The sequence below is a fragment of the Salvelinus sp. IW2-2015 genome, linkage group LG16 (genome assembly GCF_002910315.2).
Source record: "Salvelinus sp. IW2-2015 linkage group LG16, ASM291031v2, whole genome shotgun sequence".
NCBI classification, from domain to species: domain Eukaryota; kingdom Metazoa; phylum Chordata; class Actinopteri; order Salmoniformes; family Salmonidae; genus Salvelinus; species Salvelinus sp. IW2-2015.
In genome coordinates, this window is record NC_036856.1 from 15,445,448 (window position 1) to 15,469,842 (window position 24,395).

At 42.8% G+C, this 24,395-nt stretch overlaps 1 protein-coding gene across 4 annotated transcripts; it reads left to right on the forward strand.

The window, feature by feature from the left end:
* Positions 1-1,052: 1,052 nt before the first annotated feature.
* On the forward strand, positions 1,053-23,542 carry LOC111976010 (SHC-transforming protein 2-like). Of its 4 annotated transcripts, none has more exons than XM_070447547.1 (14): positions 1,053-1,141; positions 7,022-7,276; positions 11,900-11,970; positions 18,052-18,112; positions 18,210-18,329; positions 18,479-18,532; positions 18,732-18,783; positions 19,005-19,131; positions 19,792-19,969; positions 20,370-20,463; positions 20,617-20,787; positions 20,969-21,276; positions 21,520-21,708; positions 21,938-23,542. In XM_070447547.1, the coding sequence occupies exons 2-13, from the start codon at positions 7,133-7,135 to the stop codon at positions 21,670-21,672; spliced, it is 1,533 nt and encodes a 510-aa protein (XP_070303648.1). In that variant the 5' UTR covers positions 1,053-1,141; positions 7,022-7,132; the 3' UTR covers positions 21,673-21,708; positions 21,938-23,542. The 4 variants fall into 4 exon arrangements, with proteins under 4 accessions (XP_070303648.1, XP_070303649.1, XP_070303647.1 ...); XM_070447548.1 differs by lacking the exon at positions 1,053-1,141 and adding an exon at positions 5,427-5,762; XM_070447546.1 differs by lacking the exon at positions 1,053-1,141 and having other exon boundaries at positions 5,775-7,276.
* Positions 23,543-24,395: the final 853 nt, after the last annotated feature.

The following is a 24,395-nucleotide window of genomic DNA, read 5'->3' on the forward strand; positions in this document are numbered from 1 at the left end:
CAGTGTTTATTTTGAGTTGCTAAATAACACTTAAATGTCAAAGGAACCACATTTGTTCCTGTGACCTTTGAGGGTTAGAGTGCTGTATAAACAAATACTGTCATTTTACTTCTGTGCTTTATCATCTATTTGAAATTCATCACCTATACAATAATAATAATTTTCGATAGTATACATGCACATACAAAGACATTGTCTTCTTTATAACTGCAATGTAACAACAGGTTTAAATCTGGGCTGTTTTAAAAGTGGAGGATTTGTGACTTTAGAAACCCATCTGTTTCCACAGGCCCCATGTATGATAGTTTCCCTTGTGAATTAGTTACATAGAAACAGCCTGAGTTCTCAGAGAGTGTGTTTGCACGTTGTTATCACATCTCTGGGCTCTGTAATGGTTGCTAATGAGACATAGTGCATGCACAGCCTGCCTTATTCCACTGCTTATTGCAGTGGTACAGCACGCTGAAAACCAGGTGAAAATTAGCTCCTTGTATTGCAGTGCAAACAAATTAGTTGCATTTCCAAACACACTGTAAGTGTTACAGATACAGATGCATTCAATTTGATCAGAGAAGTTTTTTCATTGTGTCTGCAGTGTGTATTAAAAGTCTACATTCACTTTTTTTATTTAGATGTGTTATAAAGAAGCCTGTCTGGTCTGAAACGCTACTTACTTTTTTGATAGATTTATATTAATCTGGTGATATATCGTGGAGCCTGTTTTCACTCTCCTCCCACTTATCATAGAAGTGGTAGACCTAGTTAGTAGTATGGTCTGATGCTACTCTCCCTATTAGTCATCAGTCACATCCTACATATTGATGACATTTGGTTTATCAGTAACTTCTCAATTCTCTTATGCCACAAACAACCAAGTGATGTGATTGGTTGTCGAGGAGTTGGCATGTGTGTGTGTGTGTTTTTGTGTGTAACTTGTGTTAACTGTGGCTTGTTGCCATTGCTGGAGCGAGTTTGTTCATTCAGTCTATGACTTGCAGAAGGGTCTTATGCTCATCAAGCCGGTATGCTCTCTCACATACTCTGAACTTCCTTTATTGCTTTTGATTTTGAGTTTTAGGTTTCTGGGTTATTGTTCAAGTCAGGGCATCTTCACTCTGCTCTCCAAATTTCTGAGATATAGGTGAGTCTATTGCTGCCTCTCATAATTTCTATGTTTACTGCATGACAGTGTATTGTATTTGTTTGCTATTTTATCTCTGAGCGTACGCACTCTTTAAATCTAGTGCGTTTAATTTTTGCCTTGCACAATCAATTTTATGGTGCGCTAAGCTTTTTCAACTTCCACCTCCGCAAATGTTGGCCTTTGCAAATGAACCAAGATGTTTTTTGACATTTGTATGTGACCTTTTGAATTGTAATCAAATGTTCCCAGTGTTGCTTTTTCAAATAGTGTCATATTTGAATTATTTTGAACCATGTCTCCATGTCATGAGCAGTAACAAGACTATGCCCTCTGAGGAACTACTGCGGACTAAGGTGATATATTGTGGGGCAAAACTAAATGTTTGTCTTTCATCTCAAAGTCTGGGTTGTTGGAGGAAGCAACCAGGTTGTTTTGATGGCTTTATCCAATTTAAATTCAAATTAACTTGTTTTTACAGCGTATTACAGTATGAGCAGCTAGCCATGGAGTTCTGCTCTGCCTTGGATGAGTGGGTGGCATGTTTTAGTTGGTTGATTTCCCTCTACTTAGATAATAGGTGATTCAGTTAAATATTTGGTCATCCATGTTAACATGCTCTCCTAAATAAAGTTGTTATTTTTTWTTWTTTTTTTTWACAAAAAATCACATGATTGGATACAAAGCCTAACCTTAAAGCGTTAGTTGTTGTTTGTGTACTGTAATGTAGGTCACTGTGGAATAATTGCATGAATACATATCTAACTCGGGCCATGCACAGTGTGTTGTGAGTATGTTGGCCATTCTAATTATTCTTGTAAAAGCCTGTTAATTCAACATTTTATAAGTTTATATTAGGCCCACTGGCTTTCTAATCTACAGCACCTTCAGAAAGTATTTACACCCCTTGAATTTTTCCACATTTTGTTGTACTACAGCCTGAATTTAAATGTGCATAAATTTAGTTTTTRTTATGTTACTGGCCTACACACAATACCCCATAATGTCAAAGTGGAAATATGTTTTTTCAAAATGTTTAGACTAATAAGTTGCATGGACACACTCTGTGTAATAGGTCCTAGGTGTATCTGGTGTAGAGAGTCAGGCGCAGGTCAGCAGATATGAGTAATCAAACGTACTTTACTCAAAAAGTAAAGTATACAAAGTAATGAACACACGTACACCATGACAGACCGAAAATACAAATAAACAATCACTCACAAAAACCATGTGGGGAACAGAGGGTTAAATAATGAACAAGTGATTGTGGGATTGACAACAGGTGTGTGAACCAAAGACAAAACAAATGGAAAATGAAAAGTGAATCGGCAGTAGCTAGAAAGCCGGTGACGTCAACCACCGAATGCCGCCCGGACAAGGAGAGGGACCGACTTCGGCYGAAGTCGTGACACTCTGTGTGTAATAATAGTGTTTAACATGTTTTTTGAATTACTACCTTATCTCTGTACCCCACACATACTAAGGTGTGTCCCTTAATCAAGCAGTGCATTTTGAACACAGATTCAACCACAAAGACCAGGGAGATTTTCCAATGCCTCGCAAAGAAGGTCGTCTATTGGTAGATGGGTAAAAAAAAAAAAAGCAGACATTGAATATCCCTTTGAGTTATTAATTACAATTTGGATTTTGTATCAATACAACCAGTCACTACAAAGATACAGGCATTCTTTCTAACTCAGTTGCCGGAGAGGAAGGACACTGCTCAGGGATTTCACCATGCGGCCAATGGTGACCTTAAAACAGTCACAGAGTTGAATGGCTGTGATTGTAGTTACTCCACAATACTAACCTAATTGACAGAGTGAAAAGAAGGAAGCCTGTACAGTATAAAACATTTTCCAAAACATACATCCTGTTTGCAGTAAGGCACTAAAGTAATATTTCAAGAAATGTGTCAAAGCAATTAACTTTTTGCCCTGAATACAAAGTTTTATGGTTGGGGCAAATCCAATACAACACATTACTGAGTACCACTCTTAATATTTTTAAGCATAGTGGTGGCTACATCATGTTATGGGTATGCTTGTAATTGTTAAGGACTGGGGAGTTTTACAGGGTAAAAAAGAAACAGAATGGAGCTAAGGACAGGCAAAATCCTAAAGGAAAACCTGGTTCAGTCTGCTTTCCATCAGACACTGGGAGATTAATTCACCTTTCAGCAGAACAATAACCTAAAACACAAGGCCAAACCTACACTGGAGTTGCTTACCAAGAAGACAGTGAATGTTCCTGAGTGGCTGAGTTACAGTTTTMACCTAATTCTACTTGAAAATCTATTGCAAGCCTTGACAATTTTTGTCTAGCAATGATCAACAACCAATTTGACAGAGCTTGATACCTTTTTTAAATAATGGGCAAATGTTGCACAATCCAGGTGTGGAAAGCTCTTAGAGACTTACCTCGAAAGACTCACAGCTGTAATCACTGCCAAAGGGGCTTCTACAAAGTATAGACTCAGGGGTGTGAATATAGTGAGTGAGATATTTCTGTATTTCATTGCAATAAATGTGCAAACATTTCTAAAAAATAATTTAACTTTGTCATTATGGGGTATTGCGTGTAGATGGGTAAGAAAACACATATATTTAATGCATTTTGACTTCAGGCTGTAACACAACAAAATGTAGAATATGTCAAGGGGTATGAATACTTTCTGAAGGCACTGTATCACTTGAGCTGAGTAGTGCAGTGTTCCAGAGCAGAATGGCTTCAGATTTAAATGATTGTATTTCACTCTATTAATATTCTAAGTCCACTTCCTGTGTGTCTGATAATATGACCTTGGGTTTGGTTTTCTGCTGCGTGACAAAATATTTTTCCCAGAAAGGTGAGCAGAACAAATCCCTGCTTAACCCACTTTGTTGTGGCTTTCTGAGATGACTCTTCCCCCTTCTGTGGTAATGTGAAAGTGAGAGAATGAGAGAGGACTACACTCTTAGAGAAAAGGGTTCCAAAAGGGTTCTTCGGTTGTCCCCATAGGAGAACCCTTTTTGGTTTCAGGTAAAAACCCTCTGTGGAAAGGGTCCTACGTGGAACCCAAACCTAAACCTGGAACCTACAATTGTTCTTCAAAGGGTTCTCCTATGGGGACAGCCGAAGAACCAGTTTAGGTTCTAGATAGCACATTTTCTTCTACGAGTTTAGAGTGGGGAGCTAAAAGGTCTGATTTCCTCCAGTAGGCACCTTTAGAAGACTGTGGATAGATCTCTTGAGAGAGGGGTGGGAAAGGGGGAGATATGGGGAGAGAGGTCACARAGATAGGACGGGCTGGGATTGTTACTGGGAGTAATTCTCAGTAGAACTTTATTGTTAGTTTTGTTCGTTTTTGCCTGCTTCATGACAAATGCAATAAATATGTGTGCATTTGGACATTGGATGTTACATTCCACCATTATTGGACATGAGTCACATGCCGTGGCCATATTTCCCCATCCCACCGAATGATTTGAACTCATAGACCCCTTTCTGTGTTTGCAAACATTGCAGCACGAGGGTGATGTGCGCAAGTTGGTGTCAGAACAAGGGGGAGTTCTTATAGAACGCCAGCAAAAAAAAGCATGTCATACTACTTTTGTATTATAATTGGATTTTAAGGCTCGTGTGAATGTCCTGCTTAATATAATGTTTGTGTCATCATTGCAAATCAACTGCATTATACTTAAAAAACACTTCAACTTCAACCAGTAAAATGTCTCTTTGGCTAGCTTTTGCTGCAGCCTACAGTATATCAATGAGAGTTAGCATTTTAGCTAACAACTGCTGCATCCAAAATAATTATTTTGCAAAGAACACAACCAAATATAATCTTAGCGACTATTCAAGCAAGAATCAAAACATCATTGTAAGCATATTATGAGAACCCAAAAAAGTAATTTTGTTTAGAAGTAATACAAACGTAAATCTAGGCTATGTTGAATGGGCACGGATGGCGATGGCTTTCTTACTGCCCCCAAAAGTTGGGCGCATCTGTGCTTGACGTCAGTGTGTTGTGTACTGGAAAAGGGTCTATATAGTCAATCTGAATATGAATTGTTTTCATATTCTATAGCAAAAATAAATAGATTCATTCATTACAATTTTACATATGCTAGATAGAAAATAAGTTAATTTCAGCTACTTTATTGTTGACAGGTGCACATTCATTATTGCTTTTTCCTTATTATTGAATTAGGTGCTGTGCCAAACCATTTGCTAAATTATTATTTTCTTTAGTAGTTATGGATTAAGTACAAACCTTTGTATTCTATATACTGTAGGGAGATGGGTGGTGAACACTTACACTACACACAGAACACATACCAACCACACAGCAGAGGAGAGTACTTCCTGTTATTTGTTGCCTGTGACAGAGGATGCAGTTTGGATGCGATACTGGGGACATTGACGTCAACACCAAAAGGAAATTGGGGTTTCTAACGTCACAGCACCCCATATTGCACAATACTAATGAATGTGTTTCCCTTGACGTGTGACTCTCTCACATTCGAAACAAGAAAAGATTGTCAAAGAGATCATGTTCCTCAGTCAAGTCCCGGCTCTCAGTCATCATCATCCCATTATGAAATCAGAAGTGTAGCGAGCAGAGAGATAAGACATTCAGGTATAGTGGGCTTTTCTCAAATGTTTTACATCTCTACAACCACTGATAATTAATTGCATTTTGTCAAAGTCACAGCTGCTTTATCTTAATATACCGGCAGCACAATTCAGTCCCATAAATGTGAAATATTGATGTTAATGTATAGTAGCTAAAATATGATGTGTATTGACTCTCTTCACTAAATAATTCATTGATGGTCTTTGTTAAAAATGGCTGCAGGCATGCATGCTTTGCTTTTGCAGCAATTGCCTACGGTATGTCTTATGGTGGGAAGCTCTGTCTTTCTGTCATTGCCACATGCAGGGACAATATAATGTGTAAATGGTGTCTGTGCTCTGCATGTAGATGCTGACTGTGTGAACGAATGAACGTGCGTGCGTGTATGTGTGTGAATGCTTGTGTGTGCGCGCTAGGAGGGAGGCTCAGGCAGATGTGTGATAGCTAATGCTGTCTGAGAGCAGCTGGGCAGGGCGAATAGACAAGCAATAACACAATGACATCACCCAGAGAGAGAGAGAGAGAGAGAGAGTGGGGGAGAGTGTGAGCGAGCCAGAGAAAGGGAGAAGGCTGGAGCAGGCCAGCTCAGATGCAGAGAGGCTGGAGAGTGAAATGAGCCTGTGTGAGTGGGAGAGGACCATACAGCACTCACTCAACAGGGGATACAGCTATTTCCGGAAGATTTTGCAGATTTTTTCCCTCTCTTCCATTGCACCTCTCCCCCTCCCCCTTTCCCCTTCCCCTCATCCTCTGTCAGCCCCTCTCAGCCTCTGCTTCAGGCTGCTCCTCCGGGCATGCTACTTAAGCCAAAGTATGGCCGCTTTCGCAACGACTCTGTGACCTCCTCCGACGACCTGATGCAGAGCTTAGCTATGAGCGGAAAAGTGGTGGCCACCCCGGTGGTCCTCCCCTCCGCCCCCAGCCTGCCACTGCCCCCCCTGCCTCCTCTGGAGTCCATCCCACGGTCCTCCTCCGCAGCCCCTGCTCTGGCCGACTCCCCCTGCCTGGACGGGGAGCAGGACGCCACCACCACTTTCTGCATGCTCATCCCCAGGATGCCTCAGTGGAAGTTCTCTAACTCGCTGCTCAGCAGGAGCCCCTCCAACTCCAGCTCCAGCAAGGACTCGGGCAAGGCTGCAGCCCCCTCATCGCAGGGCTCGCACGGCCCCAGTGGAACTTCTGCCCCCAATGGTCCCGTGGCCAGTCTGGCTTCTGTTTTGAACTCCTGTGACCCTGTGTGTGTCAACCCCTGTTCCCTACAGGCCATTAGCAGGCAGAGATCTGCAGCGGGCTCAGCCAGTCCAGGCGGCCACGGCGCAGGGGCTGCAGAGTGCACAGGGAGCCCCGGGGGCAACAGCGGATCCAGGACGGGGATGAACCGCAGGACAAGGGTGGAGGGCATGTGGCTGGGAGGGGAGGACTTCAACCAGAAGGGCAGCTTCATCCACAAGCCCTCCCAGGGCTGGCTGCACCCAGACAAGAAGATCACAGGCCCTGGGGCTTCCTACATAGTCAGGGTGAGTAACCATACATGCAGCCCCTCTACAGCTTTGTGCATTACCCAAATGTTGTTATCGTTCAGCATACCTTTGAGCATTTCTGCATTGCATTTTTTAAGGGTCGTCTTCCATGCAGTTAAATACTGTATCTATCAGCGATAATTTGACAGCTTGTTGATGGTTTCCACCCAGAGTTCATGTTATGTTGTTCACAAAAAAAKCTGTAGAATAGTGAATCATTTAAATCCCCTCAGTAAAGCTTTAATAAGACAAAACTGTAGGAAGATATCCTGTTTGCAGTTAACATTTGGGACGTTTCATTCCTTAGAAATAATATCAACGTTGAGATGATTCACCACCCTAAAGGTGTCTCTTGGATACAATTGGACATGCAAATGTCAGGCAGTCTGTTATGCACCCAATGGGTCGAGGTTGAGGAGGAATACATGATTTAATCCAGATAGATGGCTCTCTCTGCTTTGTTTGCTGTGGTGTGGTGGGGAGACTGCGTCAGCCTACAGGCTTCAGGCTTCAGGGTGGGTGGGTGGGAGGGAGGGAGGGAGGAAATAAACAGAATGGAATCGTAAACAGAACAACACATATTGCATGTGATGAATGAGAGACGTGTGTGTGTGTGTGTGTGTGTGTGTGTGTGTGTGTGTGTGTGTGTGTGTGCGAGTGTGTGTGTGAGTGAGTGGCATGTTTCTTGATCTTAGTTTGATTGTTTCCACCTAAGTGAAATATTGGATGTCATATCATTTTGGACAGACATGCATACAATACATACAGTCTTAATCAGTGACAATGGTAATGATCTTTTTACAAATCCTGATGGTAGTGGATACGTTAGGTGTTATCACACATTTGGTCAAACTACACTTACCCCTCAAAGCCTGGTTCCTTTCTAGGTTTCTTCTTAGGTTCTGGCCATTCTAGGGAGTTTTTCCTAGCCACCATGCTTCTACACCTGCATTGTTTGCTGTTTGGGGTTTTAGGCTGGGTTTCTGTACAGCACTTTGTGACATCAGCTGATGTAAGAAGGGCTTTATAAATAAATGTTATTGAAATTTGACTTACAAATAGAAGCGTATCTGAGAAATACAGAAAACAAATGATAATATTGTCCAATGAAATAGGTCATTTTAAAAACCATTGTGTCTTTTAGTGAGTAAGATGTAATTTCCTAGTCTAAGCCCGTGATTCTGGCTCACAATGGGTTACATCCAAGGCAGACTGTTTGACGTCAATGTCAATGATCTCCCCTCAGCAATTCCCTCTGCCCCTTCGCTCTTCCCATCCCCCCCTCCTCTACTCCCCCCAGCCTCAACAAAACGACATGGCTCTTTATTAGCACAGTCTAGGCCCAAGCACGCTTTCTAATTACATCACACAGGCACCATTCATTCCTATACTCCATTACATTTAATCACAGTCATTTGTATCACACGTGGTAGGGAAGAACTAGGGTGACATAGCAGGGTCAACGAGTCCATCTGCATTAACACTGAGGAGTAGTAGTAGCAGACAGCATAGAGAGAACACTCAGCCAGGGGCTTCCCTGACCGTGCTTTCCTCACATTAACGCCTCTGACTCTGCCATGCCTAATATAATCCACAGTTAAACATGCTACACTGAGAGGAAACACCAGAGAGCATTACAGGAAATATTTCATTATGGTTGTGCCCTGCACAAGTTTTCATTAGCAGTTTGCTCTAGCCTAATCCGTTATAATAATATTTACGTAAATGGCCCCTGCAGCAAGACAGGCAGATAAGATGTGTGTATATAAGGGGCGTTGTGTCTTTTCATCCTCTCTATATAATGTGGTGTGCAGGGAGGAGCACCAGTGAATCTATTACAGTCTGTATGACAGCAGATTTATGCTGCTCTCTGCTTATCTCTTTGTCATCATGACATACACTACATGGCCAAAAGTGTGTGGATACCCCTTCAAATTAGTGGATTCCGCTATTTCAGCCACACCCATTGCTGGCAGGTGTATAAAATRGAGCACACAGCCATGCAATCTCCATAGACAAACATTGGCAGTAGAATGGGCCGTACTGAAGAGCTCAGTGACTTTCAACATGGCACCATCATAGGATTCCATATTTCCAACAAATCAGTCAGTCAAATTTCTGTCCTGCTAGACCTGCCCCGGTCAACTGTAAGTGCTGTTATTGTAACGTCTAGGAGCAGCAACGGCTCAAGCGTCGGCTGGAGTGGTGTAAAGCTCACTGCCATTGGACTCTGGAGCAGTGGAAGCTTGTTCTCTGGAGTGATGAATCACGCTTCACCATCTGGCAGGCCAATGGACGAATCTGGGTTTAGTGGATGCCAAGAGAATGCCTGAATGCATAGTGCCACTGTAAAGTTTGGTGGAGGAGGAATAATAGTCTGGGGCTGTTTTTCATGGTTTTGGCTAGGCCCCTTAGTTCCAGTGAAGGGAAATGTTAATGATACAGCATACAATGACATTTTAGATGATTCTGTGCCTCCAACTTTGTGGCAACAGTTTGGGGAAGGCCCTTTCCTGTTTCAGCATGACAATACCCCCGTGCACAAAGCGAGGTCAATACAGAAATGGTTTGTCGAGATCAGTGTGGAAGAACATGACTGGCCTGCACAGAGCCCTTACCTCAACCCCATCGGACACCTTTGGGATAAATTGCAACTCCGACTGCGAGCTAAGGGCCTAATCACCCAACATCAGTGCCCGACTAATGCTCTTGTGGCTGAATGGAAGCAAGTCCCCGCAGCAATGTTCCAACATCTAGTGGAAAGCCTTCCCAGAAGAGTGGAGGCTGTTATAGCAACAAAGGGGGGACCAACTCCATATTAATGCTCATGATTTTGGAATGAGATGTTCGACGAACAGGTGGCCATATACTTACCATGTAGTGTGTATCTTCTTTCCTGCACATTTCCACCCAGTCACTTCCTTTCTTCCACCGCGGCCAGCCAATCAGCCGGGCAAGTTGAACCAGCATTTGTGGTGTGGCGGCCCTGCATCTGCCACTTCAAAAGCCAAGCCACTGCAATGCAGACTTCCTGGCCTGGCAAACCGCAACGTAAGAAATAAAAAATAAAATTGCAACTTGGTTCAACTGACAGGTGGCGACAGTACAGTATACCTTTTCCACTGAGCAACATGAGCCCCTTGCCAGTCTCTCCCTGCTGACCCCTGCTTCTATCTGGAGAGCCGAGCAGCAGCAGCAGAGATATTAGATAATAAACTTTGGCTGGAGACTTGAACAGGATGTTCTCTGTTGCAGTGATAGTGGGGCCAGATTAGCCCCAGTAATATGATAGATATCCTTCGTTGATGTTCACTTCCTTGAAAGCAAGGCAGTGGCTGAGATGGCGTCTCTTTCAGAGAAGAAAGGCACATTTTCGCCATTTCTCTGGAATGTTTCTTGGAAACGCTGCATCACTGGTTCCAGGAAGGGAGTATTAGAGATTCTGCCGGGGGGCGGAAGGAAAGTTGAGAGCTCGATGGGACATTGAATCGTGCGGAAGAGAGTGTGACAATGAAGGCATTGAGAGAGAGAAGGAGAGGGAAAGAGGGAGAAGAAGAAGACCGTCTGCCTGATGGAAGACTTCCCCAGTCTCCTAATCTGGTTAGGGTGCTCATTTAGCTCTCAGGCAGAGGAGTTAGCCTGATTATTTATCTCCCTGTCTCTGGCAGCAGCCAGCCACAACAACAGATCCAGARAACAAACTAAGAAGACATTGATTGAGCTTGAGTCAAATGAGGATGCATGGACATGAATGATAGAGCGTCGAAATAAGCTCTTACACCTTTGAAAGTAAAGGGGACTACCGTACAGTATACATACCCTATCTCAGTGGATGCTGGTGGGAGGAGCTATATGAGGACTCCGTTGTGGCCTATTTTAACATCATCTAATTTGGCCTATGCCTATGATGTTTATATGACCTCGATACTGATATGGTTCAGTAACGTGGCACATTTAATGTCCAAGTATATTTAGCATACGTATCTTGTATAATTAGTATTTTTGGTGTAGTAGGAGTTGATGGAGTCCCCTCTCCCAGAGCACTTTGCCTGGTCCCCAGTGAGAGAGAGAGAGACACACACGCACGCACGCACGCACGCAGGCAGGCACACACACACACGCACGCACGCACGCACGCACGCACGCACGCTACGCACCACGCCACACAACACCACACACACACACACACACACACACACACACACACACACACACACACACACACACACACACACTCCTCTGCTCCTCTGCAGCTACAGTTCCCTGAATACACTGAGTTCTCAGTGTTGCTAATCTAGTCATGGAGACATTATTACCACCTTAATGTGGCCATTACTCCGCCACTCACACTGCCTGCAAATAACTGGGCCTTTAGTACTATGGTATAAATGATTGTCATACATGCTATGTGTTAACCATTCTGGAAATACATGCTACTCTGTGTGTGATACATGCTATTGCCGTAGCACCATGTATCAGTGAAAAAGGCTGTCATGACAGTTCAAGTCTCATGACCTAAAGTGCTTTAATTGGCTTGAGAAAAATGATCTATATAATAATACATCTGGTTGGAAATCTATCATGTAATAAAGTATTTTTCTATCTTTTCTATCTTTGCAGTACATGGGCTGCATTGAGGTGTTAAAGTCGATGCGATCGCTGGACTTCAACACTCGGACCCAGGTGACGAGGTAAGGGAGGATTGATTCTGCCCTGCTAGTGATGAGTCAATAGAACCCGATCTGATTAGAAGGATAAGGTACACAGAAGAGTCACAGTGATACCAAATCAGGTAGAAATTCACAGGCACGCCAGTCCTGCTTTTCACTGTAATGATATTACTAGCAAGGCCCAGAATATTGTGTATCTGGTAAACATTATTTTGACAAGCCATGGATGCATGTAAATGGCACATGTGAGCCTTTGCTGTGTGTTTGTGTGACTGTGTGCACTCACACGTTTACATGTGTGTTTATTTGTGTACGTGTACACATGTGATGCTGGTGGCACGAAGGTGGCCAGGCGGGGCTCCTTGTCTGAGTTGGAGCAGTGCAAGCTTTCTTTCTTGTCTTTTTTTCTTTTTCTTGTTTTATTACGTTTATTTGGACAGGGACAATGTACAACAAAAACATCTCAGAAGTGAGAAGTGAGAAGTGATGCGTTGCACCAGATTATATTTTACAGCTAATTTACATCTGCAGTCCCGGGCAGGTGAACATATAAACATGAAAATATGAGAAAGCAAATTGGGAAAAGGTGGTGGTTCGTTTGGGGACGCTGCAGTCCCCCCTGGTGGAGGTTCTTGTGACCAAGGTTATTATAGTTTTTTTGTGTTTTTTATATTCGTTTTTATTTCTATACGTTTTAAGATTTGTATTTGAAATTCTATTTAGTTTCAATTATTTTTCAGATCTACTTTACTAGTTGTTTAAGTTGTATATATTACGTTTTTATATTATTTTGTTTCAGTTTTTGTTTTAGTGTTTGGGACAGAAAGTATCCTGTGTGGGAGGCTAGGAGCCATTTACGTGTTGTATATACACTACCAGTCAAAAGTTTGGACACACCTACTCATTCAAGGGTTTTTCTTTATTTGTACTATTTTCTACATTGTAGAATAATAGGGAAGACATCAAAACTATGAAATAACACATATGGAATAATGTAGTAACCAAAAAAGTGTTAAACAAATAAAAATATATTTTATAATTTAGATTCTTCAAAGTAGCCACCCTTTGCCTTGATGACAGCTTTGTACACTCTTGATTATTTTTTTTTTATAGGGGGAGAGATGTTACTTCTTGCCACTGTCGGGCAGAAATGCATAAGGTGAAGGGTCAAATCATAGGATAGGTTAGGTTTAAAGGTAGACTTACAGAAGCGAGATGACGTAGATGTGGGAAGTAAACAGTAGTAGTGAGTCAATTTCCACAACAACCAGGAGCGTTGAAGCGCAAGGCTAAACTTCTCAGCTGTTTTGGTCCCGTAGCTACCACGTTGTAGCAGGGTGAAGAATCCATGCACATGCGCAGATAGTCTGTTTGACTGTGTGAGAGCAAAGTTTTGCATGGCGCTCATCTCAATGGGCGTGTTCGACCAGATCACTTTTGTCAAGTCGCCTTTCATTCTGGAGATAAAAACTGTCCGACTGGCTCCTACATGTAGACTGCATGAACTTTACAAAAATCATGTGATCAAAGGTCATTAAGTTTTGACTGCAGAAGACTGCAAGTTTTTGCAGTTGCTCTTTACCAACTTCATCCTGCAACCATCGCCTGCATTGTGGGTGGCTCATTGCCAACGAATCATTAGGGTGTTTCAGTTTAACCCACGTGAACAGGAACCAATTTGCCGTGATATATGTGTACAATGGATATACAAATAAATGTGATATTTGAGGCTTTGTCTCACTAATTGATTGTACAATGTGTACACACATCATATTATATTATGATTTCAGTTTGTGAGTGTGTGATTTGAGGGTTAGAAACGACCTGTACGCTCTCGTTGGCTGGCCCAGGCTTCAAACTCGTTGCCAAACCCACTGGCTAGGTAAAGCCCCGCCTTATCTCAGCTCACTGGTCACCATAGCAGCACCCACCCGTAGCACGTGCTCCAGCAGGTATATCTCACTGGTCACCCCCAAAGCCAATTCTTCCTTTGGCCGCCTTTCCTTCCAGTTCTCTGCTGCCAATGACTGAACGAACTGCAAAAATCACTGAAGCTGGAGACTCATCTCTCCCTCACTAGCTTTAAGCACCAGCTGTCAGAGCAGCTCACAGACCACTGCACCTGTACATAGCCCATCTGTAAATAGCCCATCCAACTACCTCATCCCCATACTGTATTTATTTATTTATCTTGCTCCTTTGCACCCCAGTATCTCTACTTGCACATTCATATATGCATATATATATATTCTGCACATCTACCATTCCAGTGTTTAATTGCTATATTCTAATTACATCGCCACTATGGCCTATTTATTGCCTTACCTCCCTTATCCTACCTCTTTTGCACATACTGTATATAGACTTTTTCTACTGTATTATTGACTGTATGTTTGTTTATTCCATGTGTAACTCTGTGTTGTTGTATGTGTCGAACTGCTTTGCTTTATCTTGGCCAGGTCACAGTTGCAAATGAGAACTTGTTCTCAACTAGCCTACCTGGTTAAATAAAATATATATAAATAAATAAAATACATGTTTACTTAGCCAAAATAAAGAACACATTTTATTAACGATGGCAACACTGCCATGTTGATCTGAGCCTTGCTGTGTGCGCCATCGCACGCATTTTGACGCAATCCGACGCGATCTCACGCACACCAGACGCAATCAGGACACGCAGGTTGAAATATCAAAACGAACTTTGAACCAACTATATTAATTTGGGGACAGGTCGAAAAGCATTAAACATTTATGCCAATTTAGCCAGCTAGCTTGCTGTTGCTAGCTAATTTGTATAAATTATATTTTAGCACCTGGCTACGCAGACGCTCGTTGACGTACACCAGCAGTGTGGGTGCAATGATTGAATAACATGTATGTATATATTTATTTTGCAACGATCGCGCACACGACACCAGACGTGTAGTCAGCATGTAGTGTCCGATTTTTATCTGTCGCAGATGAACCACCCCTGACTTCATTCCTCGACTGTCGTTTGCAGTTTGTTGCTTTCGCTTTACCATTCAAACATGCCCGATATCTGCGGTGCAGCTCGTGGCAACGTCATCTCGCTGTCTACCTTTAAATTAGAAAGTCTATGTCAATGTGATCCGCCAGATTCAGAAGTTTGAAAACTACATAAAAAAACAACTTWAAAAAAAKCATTATATTCCTGCCCCCCAAAAACCTACAACTGAACATAATTTATGATGGTTTTATTTTATTTTCATTTCAGTTTTTGTTTACTTGTTTGTGACCCTGCTATTTTGGTCTGAGCAGAGGTTAAAAAATACCCTCAGAGGTGGTGATAGTACATTGTGTGTAATCTTGAACACCAGACTGATCTTTCTATCCTCCATGATCGATTGCCAGTAATCTGAGCCCCCCAACACACACGGCTTAAGTGCAGGAGGAGAGGCAGAAATGGAGTGATGGAGAGATCTATTATTGATGATGTTCGCTAATGACTGTTGAGAGCTGAGCTGCAGGGGTCCACGCGGACACTCCCCTGCCTGCCTGCCTGCCTGCCTGCTGGAATATGCCTGTAGGAGACAACAAGGAAGAGGGAGAAGAGCAGAGATTGAAAATTTATGTATTTATGACATGAAATATGAAATAATGAATTTAACAATGCTCCATTTGAATTACTTAGTAGCATAATAAGAAGCTCAATATTGTCATTGCTTTCAGAATGACATTTGTTTACATTATACTGTTATTGTTTAAGGATGTTGAAGAAGAGATTGGGGATGTCTCCATTTTACCGTGCATTCCGGATTAATTAATTCAATTACATTTAGTTGAGGTTTCCTGTTCCGCTTCTATTTGGTTTTTCCTGTTGTGTCTTTTCTGGAGTCACTTGTTATTGGCAGAGTAAGAAAGAGCCTGACTTTCCCCATGACACATCTTCAAAGACTGACTGGAGAACACTGATTATCATTCGGTCCAGCATGAGTCTGGAGGTCCTCTTTGACAGGTGTCAAAGAATGATGGTTTTGGGCCAATATGCTACAAAGCCACATGAAAAAAGACTATATTATACTATGTATATGTAAATACTATAGTGTTCACTGTAGTGTTTTTTCCTGTTAAGTCCACAAAAACACTGTAGTATGCACAGTTAACTGTAGTATGCTGTAGTATGCACAGTTAACTATAGTATAAATAATGTAGTCAAATAAAGCTGTAATATATACTAAAGTAATTAATGTAGTGTTTTTGCAGATTCTWGTACACTAGTATTTACTGTATTGTTTTTCAGAATGTACTATACTGTTGTATTTACTGTAGTGTTTTTGCGGACTGTAGCATACTGTAGTTATTTTGAAGACATTACTGTAGTATTTACTATTGTATTTTTGTTTGGTTATCTTTGATTATCATAGAAGTGGGGYATTTCTCCTTCAGGAAACTTACTGGAGAAATACTAAAAGAGCACATTTTCCATAACCTGTAGGACTGGGGTCTGAACAGATAGTTCAGAGCTTTTGCGCTTTTCCATAACCTGTAGGGAGCACAATATGGACTATACTTGGCATGTAGGTTTCTCACTTATGGGTGGCACAAATTGCAATATGGGTGAGGGGAATGGGCATATGTCAATGAAATCCTATAATATTTACTATAGTTGCGGACTGTAATGTTTTTGCAGACATTACTGTAGTATTTACTACAGTGTTTTTTTTACTGATAATACTGTAGTGTTTACTATAGTATTCTACAACATTCTATAGTAAGTAAGTACTACAAATGATCGAGGGATACTACAATGTGTAGTATAGTATTCTACAGTATCACTACATCATGTAGTAAACTATAGTATTTTTTTCATGTGGGATGGGACTGTACATGGCCAGGAGAGATACTGCAAACAAACCAACACTCACGTCCATTATCCATGTGTAAAGGACGTCACGCTGCTTGTATAGCGAGTACCACTTCCTCCTGATTCGTCTCACACGAGACACGAACCCAGGACCTCTGCTTTGCTAGCACACATGACAGCCCTCCTGAAGCATCTTACTAGTCGCACCATATGAAAAGCTAGATATTTGGTAGTGCAAGTGGGGACACTTCAGGCTGATGAGTAAGTTTCACACATTGCATGCACTAATATTCTCCCAGGCGGCGAGTTGAGTTTCTTTGAGAAGTCCTTTACTGGAGACGGCCGCTCCTGCTTTTTAAATATTTACGAGTCAATTGATAGGGGCCGGGTCCTTGACTCTAGCAGCCAGCCGCACCTGTCCCCTGACAGACCCTGTGTTCCGGCTATCTCTGCCACCACACAAGGGGACATCATCAGACATCATCACTCATAAGTCCCCATGCTCACAGCCTAATGACATAGAATACACTGCAGTAGTACACCACACGCTTCTGATTGGAAACAAAATGGAGAGGAAAATGAATGCAAATCAAATAGAGCTTGATGAGCACATAAATCATCAGACCAAGACACTACGCTGTTACTTTCAATCATGCTGAGATACTTGTGTTTCTTACCCTAATAGAATTTACTGGGGAGAATTTGTTTATGTGAACTCAGCTAAATGTGATTATGATATTACGTGTTCCTGTTAGCCGTGTATAAACTGAGATTAGACGTCTGCTGTCCTGCTTTATTCCGAGGGCCTCTGTGTCCTTTGAACTGAAATGGATTGGTGACTCTTGACCTCTGACCATGACCCGAGGCTGAGGGAAGGACGACTGACCTGCTCTTTTTATAGTTTATGCAACCACTTTACCCGTACGCTGTCTATAGGATGATGATGATGATGATGATGATGATGATGGAGTACAGTTAGACTTTTCAACCTTTTCCCATGTAGCTGCTTGAAGCTGAATTCCAAATGGACCCCTGGCCTCTATCCTCTAGGCACTTTAGTTGATCTGAAAGGATTGGCTAGATGTATCCAATATGGCAAGATGCCCTTCTAGCCTATCAAAGGGCAAGATGGAACTATTACCATGATGCTCTCAGATTTACTGTTTGTAAAGGGTATGGTTTTGGGGAGATTTGGGATTCATTATGGGGGCAACTGTCTGTGTGTTGTCATTCTGACCCCTCCACCTCTCCTCTCCCCCTCTCCACCCACCCAGGGAGGCCATCAACAGACTGTGTGAAGCTGTGCCTGGGGGTAAAGGGGCCTGGAGGAGGAAGGTGAGCGAACGTATTTTGATGCAACACTAGTTAAATTGTGTATGTGCGTGTGTGTGTGTGTGATGCTAAGCCCAGGCTCTGTGCTCCTGTCCTGTAGAACATTAACAAGGCCCTGCAGTCCGTCATGGGGAAGAGTAACCTGCGCTTCGCTGGTATGAGCATTGCTGTCAACATCTCTATAGAGGGTCTCAGCTTGCTCATCCCCACCACACGACAGGTTGGAGATCTCTTCAACTAATGCAACACAAACAATACATTTCAATCTTTAGAAACCTGTTTTCCTAACAGGATAGCTGATTTGTAGATTATTTGATGTGATGAAGGACTGATATAAAAGCTGCACCTCCCTCTCTTCCTCTTTCATAGGTGATAGCACACCATCCCATGCAGTCCATCTCCTTTGCCTCTGGGGGAGACATGGTGAGAGTTTGCAGCATAAGTGCACTTTGTGCTTTCCTTTCTCTGTCTGTTTGTTGACATGGGCCGCTTGGTAGACTGCATGTCTGACTTGGTTGCTTTTGACCGCTTTCCAATCCCATGACTTCATGATCAATAAGGCCTCTAATGCAATTATATCCTAATTCATCAGAGTTTATTGAGGTTTTTCCCTCTGTTGCAGGACACGCCCGATTATGTTGCTTATGTGGCCAAAGATCCAGTCAATCAGAGAGGTATCTCCTTACACACTATTCAGTTTACTATTGTATTTAATAAACAGAAACAAAGCTATGCAGTTTCTTCCTGGCGTTAAACGCATTAGGATTTGCTGGCATTATGGTTTACTAATGCTTGTTTAACTTAAAGATATAGGTTTTTCTATTTTTTCTTGAAAATATAAGTTGTTATCCTCACAGTGGGGTTGCGGCACTCATATCCTCTATGTTCTCTTCAGCATGCCATATCCTGGAGTGTTGTGATGGTTTAGCTCAGAATGTCATCAGCACCATCGGGCAGGCCTTCGAACTGCAGTTTAAACAGTACCTCCACAGCCCTCCCAAAGCCATCCCCACCATGGAAAGGTGAGACAGAGCCACTGCAGTGAATATGGGATGATAGAGGGAAGTGAACCAGCAACCATCAGGTTTCCAGACTAGCACACTACAAACTGCTCGAGAAGCCCAGACCATTGGCTGTTGTTGTAATGTGCTAACTTAGCTGTAGTCAATAAACCAACACTCATCCATCGCACACCACTGGATGGACTGTTTGACAGTGTGTACAATGACACACAGGCTTGAAATGAGCACCACAATCGACATGTAACCACATGCACCATGGTCTGTGTGCACAAGCACTGCACTCAATATAGGGTTGTGTCTGGAAAGACAAAGACTCTACACACACATGCACTCAGTGTGTTCAGTGTGAATTGGTACAGTGCAAGCATGGTGTGCTACTTAAAGCGTTGACTTGCATTTTCCACAGACACACGCTCAACTCAATATGAAACTCAAAAATGTTTAGCTCAGTCACTTGCTAGAAATGTGATATGCTGTGCTCAGATTTCAGTCCATCGAAATCAAAACTGTTATTTAAAGCAGAGTGTGTATCTCCTGCTACCAACAATAGAACCATTCAACTCTAGTGTTTAACGTTATCGAATGTGGAGGAGGTATCTGATCCCTTGCCTTGTCATATTTGGGAATTAAATTACCTCTATTCTAACCGTGTCACCTCAGGAACATCAGGACAGAAGACTCAGCGTGGGGAGATGACGAGGACTCGTTGGAGCACGACTACTACAACAGCATCCCTGGGAAGGTGCCTCCTTTTGGGGGAGTGGTGGACTCAAGGCTGAAGCCTTGTACGGCCTTGCTGGGCCACGTCCACAGCCAACCAGAGAGCAAGGCAGTGCAGGTGATTCCCCAGCCTCCAGCCTCACCACCAAACCCTTTGATATAGTATTTCTGGACACATGACTAACGACCTTGCCTGGCTTTTCAACATAAAGTCTCAGAGAAGAGAGAGAACTGTGAGCATACAGTAGCAGGGAACCCAATAACTGTCTTGTAGATGTGCAAGGTACATAATTACAAGAGATTGATATCACTCGAGATAGAAACCAGGCCTCTGGGTTAGCTAATTGGTGAGAGGAAAGTCTTGCTCATACCCTGCAGCCTATACAGAGGATTCAAACATATGGTGTCTGTAGAATGTAGAAGTGGAACTATTTATTACCAGGTGGTCTGAAGAGTCATAAAGAAGTACATGTCTACTATTAGTAATGCTAATGTGAGTTTTGGGCATCTGTTTTTAGATYGGTTCTCCGTCCAYGAGAGACACAGCTTCCTGCCCTTCAGGTCAGCTGTGCTACGAGCTTCACTGGGATACTGAAAACAACGGCAGCTCAGGTGAGACACCATGTGGTCTGATATGGTACTGCAGGTCACAATACTGCAAGTCACAGATATTACAATGTCTGTGGATACTTTATTTTTTAAGTAAGAATATTGCAGAGAGTATGTAAGTAGCTATGTATTAGTAAACTGAGTTGTGATTGACAGGTCTGACATCAGATGGTTACCAGCGGGCAGACGGCCAGCCTCCGGGGAGCAGGGACTATGAGGAGCACCTATATGTGAACACCCAGAGTCTGGAGGGATTGGAGCAGGGAGCAGAGGACCACAGGGGTGCCAGGGGGCCAGACAGCCCCATGAAAGACATCTTTGACATGAGTGAGTCTCATCAACAGCTATCCATCCACTGAACACAGCCACTGACACAATAGAGATATTATTATTCAAGATGAAGGGAGTATCTGGGAAATAGGGTTGGCATGTATGGAGGATGTCATTCATGTTACAGGTTCCATGTGTGTGCCATGCATGTGTTCTCACTTTTCCTGGTTCTCTGCAGGACCCTTTGAGGATGCTCTAAAGATGCACGAGGCTGGTGGTGTCGGTGGTAACGGTGGGGTGTGTGTTTTGAAGGACCAGTGGCCCAGCCCACCCCGACGTCGTGCCCCTGTCGCCCCTACAGAGGAGCAGCTCCGGCGGGAGGCCTGGTACCACGGTCGTATGAGCCGCCGTGATGCTGAGAAACTGCTGGTCCGAGACGGGGACTTCCTGGTACGAGACAGTGCCACCAACCCAGGCCAGTATGTCCTGACGGGCATGCACTGTGGTCTGCCCAAACACCTGCTACTGGTGGACCCAGAGGGAGTGGTGAGTGATAATCACCTTCTGGCATTTAACAACAGTCACCTATTGACATCAATGCATGACTAAGTGAAAATTATACTTAAGTGGAAATTAGGATTTGCTCCATAGAGTGTATATTTTTATATGGAAATGGTGTCAGCCACTTAGCTATAGCCTAGTATTAGCATTGTTGAGTGCAAAACAATGGTATCAGAAGCATTCTTGTTAGCATCCTTACATATGCGGTGACCTGCTAACATCTGTTAGCCCACTCCTCCTCGTCACTGTCAGGTACGCACCAAAGACATGCTGTTTGAGAGCATTAGTCACCTGATCAGCTACCACCTGAAGAACGAGCTGCCCATCGTTGCGGCCGAGAGCGAGCTGCACCTCAAACAGGTGGTCCGGAGGAAACAGTGACCCAGCCAGCCACGGAGGGGATGACTTTCTGGAATGGTAAGAGACAGCAATGACAGCCCAAAGTGATTGTGCTCAGCACTGCCTAGTTCTAGATTAAAATGACTGTCTTGTGATAACCATTGTTTCAGTGTGGGCAGATTATTGATACATGATACTGTATTAATAAAGTTTATGTTCTAGATTTTAGTCTTCTACTGGTCTAGTTCTCGAATATGTGTTTGAGTGATATCCTTTGAAAGTTTTCCAATTTTGCCTGTTTCACCAGGAGTCAGAGGTGTGTCCATGTAAGCCCAAGGGAGGAAGATCTTCACTGCCATATCCATATCCCCAGAATCAGAGCTTTCACTGGGGTAGGAGGACACAGGCGACTCCCTCTGCCCAGGACACAGGGGCATCGCTACAGTACTCGGCTTCCTCCCGCAGTGCCCACAACTGTCCACCATTTCCGCCTGAACTCTCAGCATGCAGTCATTAAGCTAACAAACACCTGGATGCCTCTGAACGGGAGGTAACAGACCAGACAATCACAAGGATGGAATTCTAGGTCAGAGGTCACAGATGGTCCGAGGTCAGATGACATCATCACAGTGACAAACAGTAGTTGTTCCATAGGAAATCATTATTTTCGAGTGCATGATGATGTTGCACCTCATACTGAATCTCAAACTGCTGTAGTCATGCACAGTCCCAGAATGATTTGGGTTCCCTGTGTCTTTCACTGAACAAATGTGAACATTCATAGACAAAAACATTGTAAATGATATGTAAGAAACTCCTGGCAGAAAAATATCACTCAATTGTTTCATCAGAAAGCAGTTCTTTGCTCCTCAGACTTTGGGATGCTTTAATGGACTTTTATATACTGTTCATCTGCAGCAGTAGCAACTGCACCTTCATGAGATTTATTCATATGTAATCTCAGGACCAAATTCTGCAGGCTTTAAATATCTGATAGCATATGCTTTAGAGATACAGTACTAACCAGACACAAACCTCAAAAATGTGTCTGTCACCTCAATATCCACAAGACTACATAACACAAAATACATGGGCAGAACTCTGAATATGAATGTGATTGTTCAATTATAACCACATACTTGTCAAAGTGTTTGTATCGGACAGTCATAGCTCGTCATTGAATACCTACCCGAGTTGTGTATTATCAAGCCTACTGTATGAAGAGAGCACTGGTCAGAGCCTGTACTCTCAGAAGGCAGACTACATTACTATAAATGACTCAGTGTATATATAATGAACATCTCCTCAGTTCAGTTCAGTGCCTTAATTGTCCATGTGTTTCATATCTTTCCTCTCAAATCGCTTGTACAGTGTCATACATTCTACATCTACCACCGAAGAAATACAGTAGTGTGGAATGTATGTATGCCCTGAGAGCAAATTACACATTTTCTTGCCATGCCAAACCATACTTTAATCAATGGATAGAGTGGACTGAAAGAAATCATCCATTTTTATTGTGAAACTTTCTATAAGCTGCTGATTAATGGGGGGATACTGTATACTGTAGCACCTCCCACAGTGTGTTCTGATTGGTTGTCCTATTATGTGCTTCCTGTTCTATTGTACGAGTCCTCCAATCAATAATATTTGCAGGCATGGGCCCTAACTGATTTGATCAGGATTCTGTGTTGTTAATGGAAACATGGTTGATCAATAGATGGGGGATCCTTTGGTCTCTGCTGTATCTTTGTCTCAAAGGGGAAAGAGAGAGGACATGGCTTTCTGTGATGTTAGTATACTTTATGCAACTTTTCTAAAATGACCCCTTTGCTTTCTCAGGGCTTTCTTGTATCTACTCTTCTTTGAACTAAATGCATTTTTTGCAATAAAATATGTCAAATTAAGGTTATTCAAATGTGCCTGATTTAGGGCTGACCTCAATTAGTCAACTGGTCGATGTTTGGTCGTTAGGCTGTTGGTCGACCAAGAATGTTTTAGTCGAGCAGTAACAGATATATACAGTCCATTCAGAAAGTATTCAAACCCCTTGACTTTTCCACATTTTGTTACATTACAGCCTTATTCAAAAATGCATTKAATCGTCGCCCCCCCCCCTCATCAATCTAAACACAATACCCCATAATGACAAAGCAAAACAGTGTTTTAGAAATTTTGCAAATGTATAAAAAATACAAAACTGAAAAATCAGATTTACATAAGTATTCAGACCCTTTACTCAGTACTTTGTTAAAGCACCTTTGGCAACGATTAAAGCCTAGAGTCTTCTTGGGTATGACGCTACAAGCTTGGCACACCTAAATTTGGGGAGTTTCTCCCATTCTTCTTTGCAGATCCTCTCAAGCGCTGTCAGGTTGGATGGGGAGCATTGCAGTGCAGGTATTTTCAGGTCTCTCCAGAGATGTTCGAACGGGTTCAAGTTCGTGCTCTGGCTGGGCCATTTAAAGATATTCAGAGACTTGTCTTGGCTGTGTGCTTAGGGTCGTTGTCCTTCTGGAAGGTGAACCTTCGCCCCAGTCTGAGGGCCTGAGCGCTCTGAAGCAGGTTTTTATCAAGGATCTCTGTACTTTGCTCCGTTCATCTTTCCCTCGATCCTGACTAGTCTCCCAGTTCCTGTCGCTGAAAAACATCCCCACAGCATGATGCTGCCACCACCATGCTTCACTGTAGGGATGGCCTTTCTCATGGTCTGAGAGTCTTTAGGTGCCTTTTGGCAAACTCCAAGCGGGCTGTCATGTGCCTTT